The following is a 7,191-nucleotide window of genomic DNA, read 5'->3' on the forward strand; positions in this document are numbered from 1 at the left end:
GTTTTTGTAATTTTTAGCAAATTTCAGCCTCTTTACCAATATTTGGAGATCTAAGTAAAAGTTTGTAACTGCTACACGCCCAAATATTCTATTCTCATTGAGTTATTTTTGATACTGTAGATCTGGACACTTTTCTGTCATTTGATACGTGGTCGTTTATCTCATGCTTGAGATCAGTGGCAGTCTTCCTTCTGTCCCGAAGGCTGCATAAACGAAGTTTAAGTATTCTGCCTCTTCCTTTCCTGTTTCCAAATTTGCAAGTCTCGGTCTCACGATCTAGGGTGTACTTGACAGGGTTTGGGGGGATCATTTCAAGTCTGCAGCAATTTGTCGGAGAGTTCAACCAGCATCACGTAAAACTTTCATGTGAACTCTTTGCTTTACTGACAATTCTCTACAGTTTTTGGGCTGTAAAATTGCAACAAAACTTAGTATATAGTGATAAACACTGTTTTTTATGAAGGTTTATTTGTGGAGTGCTATTAGATTGATTTCTTCTAGCATATACTGGTACCACATACTAGCTCCTTGCTTGCTTCTTTCTATATAGTTAAGACACTGCATGGGGTACCATTACAGTTGTTTCAGACCCTAAATTTGATCAGTATGTTTATTCAAGCAGAACCCTTGACATGCCCTTGGTACAAGTATATGGAAATTCTAAAGAATGATAAGTATTTTCACCCTGGCTCATTCAGTTGTCAACAGGGATCAGTGAAGCATTACCATAGTGTTGAAATTTACATTCTGTAATGGCATGGAAGAATTAGCCCCATAAAATGGAAAGTATGACAACATATTTTTTGTCCTAACGATTTTGCACAGTACTATATATTGTTGACGATTTAAGATCTCTATAACAATTAATCCAGTGTGATGCACATTAACCGTAGTAACAACTATTTTGTTGACAATTTAAGATGGCTATAACAATTATTCCTCTGTGGCGTACATTAACAGTTGTAACAACTATTTTGTTGGCAATTTAAGATGTTTATAACAATCAGTTCACTGTGACGAATGTTAACAAATGTTTTGTTTTTTTATCATTTATGTGTTCAAGGTAATTATGTCAGAAAAATGAATGAATATTCACCTTAGATGTTGTTCAAAGAATAACAAGATCCGACCATATAGTGAATTTTGTATGAACAGCGAAAAAGAAAACTTCCTCACTGTCTAGTTTTAATCGACAAGCTTATAAGTGAGAGGGTATACAATACTATTCTAGTTTTAAGCCGTGTACTATAATTAAAATATTTCCTTACAGAACAATTCTGCGAAAGAGGATCTTTACGAAATAGGAATTCAGGAGGAAGTAAGCCGAAGGTTGCGACACCTGATGTTGTAACAAAAATTGAGCAATATAAGATGGAAAATTCAACTATCTTTGCTTGGGAAATACGAGAACGTCTTATATCAGAAGGTATGTTTCAAACGTTATTAATAGTAACATATGCATGCTAAAATATTACTATCATATAATAACCTCTATCAGAAAAGCTACTAAAATGCCATAATATTAATTACAGTTATTAATGACTAGTCTTAAGTATCACAAACAGGTAAACTTGTAAACTACAAAATGCTTCTATGAGTACTCCGCCCTAGGTCATCAGTTGGGTACAATCACTGCTAGCGGTGTTTTCGGCCGTTAATCTAATAAGGCTAGTTGTGCTGTTCTTGCTATATAATTATTATGAAGAGAGAGCTTATTTCACATGATTTGTGATATGCATGTATTTCAAACACAATTTATTACAAACTTAATATCAGAAGAAATCAAATTATTGAAGTTCACAGAATGGTCAGAACGTCAACATTGTAGTACCAGAAAAAAAGGGTGTTAGTCGGTGGATGTTTCAGAAGGGATGATCTCAAAGATAGAAACCAAGACAAATAAATTGTTAACGATATTTTCCCTACTAAGAGTTCCTTAATTATTAAACTGAACACAAGTACCCATCCAAATGTGAAATCTTTGTAAATGTATTTGGTATTTTTAACCTTAACAATGTCTTATGTGACAGTTAGTCTAAACGGCCAGGTCGTAGACCTCTAAGGCTCATGCATAACATTCTCTAACTTATAACTGCTGGCTAAAGAGAGGAAAATCAATCACCAGCACCCGTCGCCTACAAGGCTAGTCTTTAACCAATAGCAGGATTGACTGTCACGACTGAAAGAACGGCGTTTTTTTTTAATCAGCGGTAATATCACAACTGAAGTCTTGGACGTTCTGACACGCAGTCAGACAGGTTGATGTTTTGACCACGCCCGGTTGTGATAAAGCAATTCCTTTCATATTAAAACATGAAATTTAACATTCACAATGAGATCATATCGAAGAAGTTTCTTTCTTATACAGCAAACACGAAACTAATCACACTTAAAATAAATTTTAAAAATTCTATAAATATAGTCATATTTGGACACGATATGGCAATAAACAACTGTAACTTGCCCAAATTTGGAAAAACTTCTAATCCGTATTCTCATTTGTCGAAACATCTACAACATGAACATTAGTCATATACTTTTAATAAACTATTTCCTATTTAATGCTTTTGCCCACGGATAAGAAAAATGTTTAGTTACATTTACCTATAACGAAACAAGCAATAACATATGGGTAACCAGGATCTGTAATTCAATCTTATTCGTAATAGCGATAGGATATATTGTAAGATTTCATAAGAACACCATCCAGCTAGCTCATCTACAAACAACTTATATATACCTGAACATAGTTTAATCGCATATCACGCTCTATATAAGGATAATACGAGATTTTGTTAGAAATTAAAAAGTAATCACGTACATATGTAAGTTCACTACCCGTATCCCTGTACTACATTCGTTATTCCCTGATTAACTCGTATTAACGGCGTCCCTTCGCCATGGATTAGAAAGACCTTAATAAGTTTGTGTTACAAGTTACTTAATGTTGGGCAGAATGAGTTATACTGTGACAAGAAGCAACTGACCGAAGCTACAAAAAAAATTCGTCCTTTCTACGAAAAAGTTATTGGCGCATCGTTATTAAAAGCAGTTTAACACCAGTATCATATAATAGACAGATCTTTAAAAAAAATAGCATTATTTTGAACACAATTTTGACATTTTCTTTTCGAAATGTGCTCTCATACTAACCACGGGATAATACTATGCTGCTTGTAACACAATAGTCAATTAGTCCCCCTCACACACTTACCTACACGTACATACAAAAATTCCCTTCAAAATAAATCTTGTATCAAATAACCAGCGCTTTTCAGATTACGTCAGATTATTTACATATAGAGTGATAACTATGTATAATTATAATAATATGTCTGGTGCCATTAGGTGGCTAAGAAAATGACAGGAAACAATCCCAAGGACCATGAGTCACGATTCATACCTAGTCACTTAGTACCGACATTAGTCGTCATTTTATTTGGGCAGAACAATTGAGTAATGAAACCAGAACAGAAATATATATTTAGGTACAACTTCGTTAAAGTATTTTGATAAAGAAGTTTAAACCGTAGAACTAATTACCTTCTAACCATTAGAGTTTAAAATGTCAATATTCACAGTACGTCATTCGGTTTGTAATATATCACATTTAATGATTTGAATACCTACAGGCAGAAGCTGCGAATGACGAGGCAAAAACGAAACAAACCACTCACAATAGTTAATGATTTGTGATGTATTTTCTAATATCAAAAACCCACTGTTTAACCTGACTTTTCAAAATTGTTAACTATTTTTTGTATAAAATTGTTAATGAAACTTAAATGTGGTTAAATCATTCTAAATCGAATATATATGAACCAGTTAGTAACAGCAAGTAAGCAATTGAAAAATAATGCATGAAACAATGTTAAAAAAAAAAAACATTACCAAGCAAGAGTCGTGAAAGAACAAATATTATCGAATAGTGTATAAAGAATTGTTTACGTTTCAGTAAGTTCAAATTATGCTCTTGGGCTTTTCGAATAATTTGGAAGATAAGATAGACGGTTGTGCTGAACAATGAAATTACATCGTCAGAGAGTGTAAATAATTGTCCGAAGACTCGATGAGTTAATGAGAGCTTTTGTTACGAAAATAAACAAACACTTTAACCGTGACAAGCAAAACGATGCTAATTTGGTGGTCAAGGGGTTCCTTCTTAGTGTTATGTCTTGAGGCTTATTTATGTTAAACAAAAGGGAAAGCAGGAAGTCGGTTACTGTTTAAGTAATAATGTTGAATCATAATAGAAATGAAAGGGGAAAACGAATCATTCCATTTTTGTCTCGCCTTTTAAGAGGACGAAAAAAAAATGTTTGATGTTGACTGTGCGTCTAAATATTGATATATTATCATTGTTTGTGTTATGTTGCATGTTAACAAAAATATTAGAATTAGAAAATTTTCTTCAATTAAAAAATATCTGATATTTTTAAATAACAAGTTATAGTTTTAACGTGATATAGACAGATTTATTAAGGATATTTTATACACCTAGTTCGTAGATTGAAGTGCAATTCGGTCATTTGGAGGTATAGGTGAAACCTCCGACGACCGCGAAATTGCATTGGATGCAAATCAAACTATGTGAACCCAAACCACCCTGTCACGCCTCACTTGCCAGGGGACTCGGTACGTTTGCACTTTGCTTCTAATAAACTTTTAGCAACGTGAAGTAAAACGCATTTGAAAATTAACCGCTACAAGCAGAGAAACAAGATGTAAAAGCAACGTTCAATACGTGTTTCCTGTTTCCAGGGCGCTTGACTCGTAATCTCAGGATCACGGGTTCGAATCCTCGTCCCACCAAACACGCTCACCCCTTTCAGCCGTGGGGGCGTTATAATGTGACGGTCAATCCCATATTCGTTGATAAAAGAGTAGCCTAAGAGTTGGCGGTGGGTGGTGATGACTAACTGCCTTCCCTCTAGTTTTTTACTAGTAAATTAGAGACGGCTATATGCAGATAGCCCTCGTGTAGCTTTGCACGAAATTCAAAACAAACCATATCCTCTAGAAGAGACTGTTTTTTGTTGTTTTTTTCAGACGGATTCATGACACTGTTTTGACAAGTTCCGTTTCTTGGGCAATTTGTTGTTGTAAACACGAAATAAACCAAAATAATACTGACAAAAAGCACAGCATGCAAAATATTTTCATTGTTGGGCAAGATGAAAAATATCTATTTTTTCCAGCTTCTGTTTTATTAAACAGCAACAGAGTGGAGTGTGTTTACAAAAGTGCAATGTAAAACTAGTAGAACTAAACTCTGGATAGAGATGCAAATGAACCAAACAAATCAACTACAACACATTTTTAAAGGAAGTTAAGTTCACCTAAGTTTTTCTGGCGAAACACTTGCAAGTAAACTAGTAGTGAAGGTGTTCTTTATCCTCTAACTGTAAACTATATTTCAATGGTCCCCCAGTGGCACAGCGGTATGTCTGCGGACTTACAACGCTAGAAACCGGGTTTCGATACCCGTGGTGGGCGTGGCCCAGATAGCCCATTGTGTAGCTTTGTGCTTAATTCCAAACAAACAATATTTCAATGTGGAAAGATTAACTCACGTCCATCAGTCTCTTTTAATGCGTTCCCCTCTTACCTTGGTGGATATAATTAATTTATAAAATACTTACTTTTACATGTAAATTCTCTCCTAGTGTGTCCAATACTTAACTTTTAATAACTTACCATACGTTTTATTATTATTCGTTAAATTTATTTGTAGTACATATATATATGTATATATGTTCAATAGGATATCACCTCACAGATGAGGTGTTCGTGTTGTATTTAGCAAAAAGCTACACTTTGGACTACTTGCGTTATTTCTATCGCGTCGAAACTATCTCAAGACTTTAAAACTGTAAGTCCGTAAACTTATTGCTGATTCACCGAGAGAACACGGATTAGAAAATATTTGATTACAGTTTTGAGCTTCTTATATTGTAATTAATGATGCTTTTCCATCTTACCATCAGGGTGTTAATACCCTGATTAAAGAAATCACTTGGCTTTGAAGCAAAAACATGTCGCTGTCCTCTTTAACACCTTCCGCATTTGCATACCTTTTCCTATTAAGATGGTGTTACAGTGAACGAAGATGATGGTAATCTGATGGTGCCATATCTGGAGAATATGGTGGGTGAGGGAGAACTTCCCAACTTCATAATCTTGTGTTGCGTCAAACGTGCCACATGTGAACGTGCATTGTCGTGGATAAGAAGAACAGCTTTCCGATTGACAAGTGAAGGGCTTGATTTAAACGTTCCAGTTGCTGACTATGGATCTCTGCATTAACAGTTCGCTGTGAATTGAGGAGTTCGAAATGAATTACTCCTTTGATGTCCCACCAAACACAAAGCATCACTTTCTCCGGATGGAATCCAAATTTTGGGGTCGGAAGTGGTTTTTGTCTAGGACTGAGCCATTGTTTTTGGTGTTTAATATTCGCATAGAAAATCAATTTTTCATCAGGGGAGAAAATTCTGTCTAAAAATGGTTCATGCGCATTGCGTACCAGAAGAGACAAAGCAACGTTCACACGTTGGAAACGATGATCATTGGAGAGTTCATGTGGCACCCGAACACCTTCTTTATGGAGTTTTCCCATATTCCTTAGACGTTATGCATTATTTCATGAGAGACATGCAATTTCAGGGCCATTTCACGAATGTGTTGCCTTGGATTAGACTCAACAAGCGTCTTCAGAGCATCAATATCAATTCCATTGTGTCGGCTCCTGCCATCACAGCTTTTAAGGCTAAAGTCACTTGAACGAAATTTGCTGAACCATCTTTGACACTTACGAACGTTCAAAACATTTCCATAAACTTCTTTGATATTTTTGTGGCTACAGAGGCGTTGTTTGCCTTCTTGTATTCAAACAGCATTACATGTCGAATGTATGTCTCGTCATGTGCCATCACTATAAAGGATTAGAGTATACTAAACTTTACACATTATATTGGCTACACTAGCGTGACATTTAGGCGGTTCGTTTAACTATTATACTTGTTGTACGTTTTTTGTTTGTTTTTTGTTGTTGTTTTTTTTTGGTGGGGGTAATGAAAGTGTTCCAAAACGCGACATTAATTTCTTGACGACCCAATATAATTTTGTTTTCGAGATTATGATTTGCAAATGTTATATTACGACTTTAAAGTGAGATTATGTTTTCCACGC

The 7,191-nt window shown here is 35.1% G+C and overlaps 1 protein-coding gene across 1 annotated transcript in view; it reads left to right on the forward strand.

Annotated features, from left to right (window-relative positions):
* Positions 1 to 1,257: 1,257 nt before the first annotated feature.
* LOC111085836 (paired box protein Pax-6-like) overlaps positions 1,258 to 7,191 on the forward strand; it is a gene marked incomplete at its 5' end in the record, with an annotated part of 24,386 nt that continues 18,452 nt past the window's right edge. The window contains one exon of the mRNA XM_022386218.1: positions 1,258 to 1,426. Within this exon, the coding sequence (XP_022241926.1) occupies positions 1,258 to 1,426 (169 nt within the window). The remainder of the gene's footprint in view (positions 1,427 to 7,191) is intronic.

Source organism: Limulus polyphemus, unplaced genomic scaffold, assembly GCF_000517525.1.
Source record: "Limulus polyphemus unplaced genomic scaffold, Limulus_polyphemus-2.1.2 Scaffold28, whole genome shotgun sequence".
NCBI classification, from domain to species: Eukaryota; Metazoa; Arthropoda; class Merostomata; order Xiphosura; family Limulidae; genus Limulus; species Limulus polyphemus.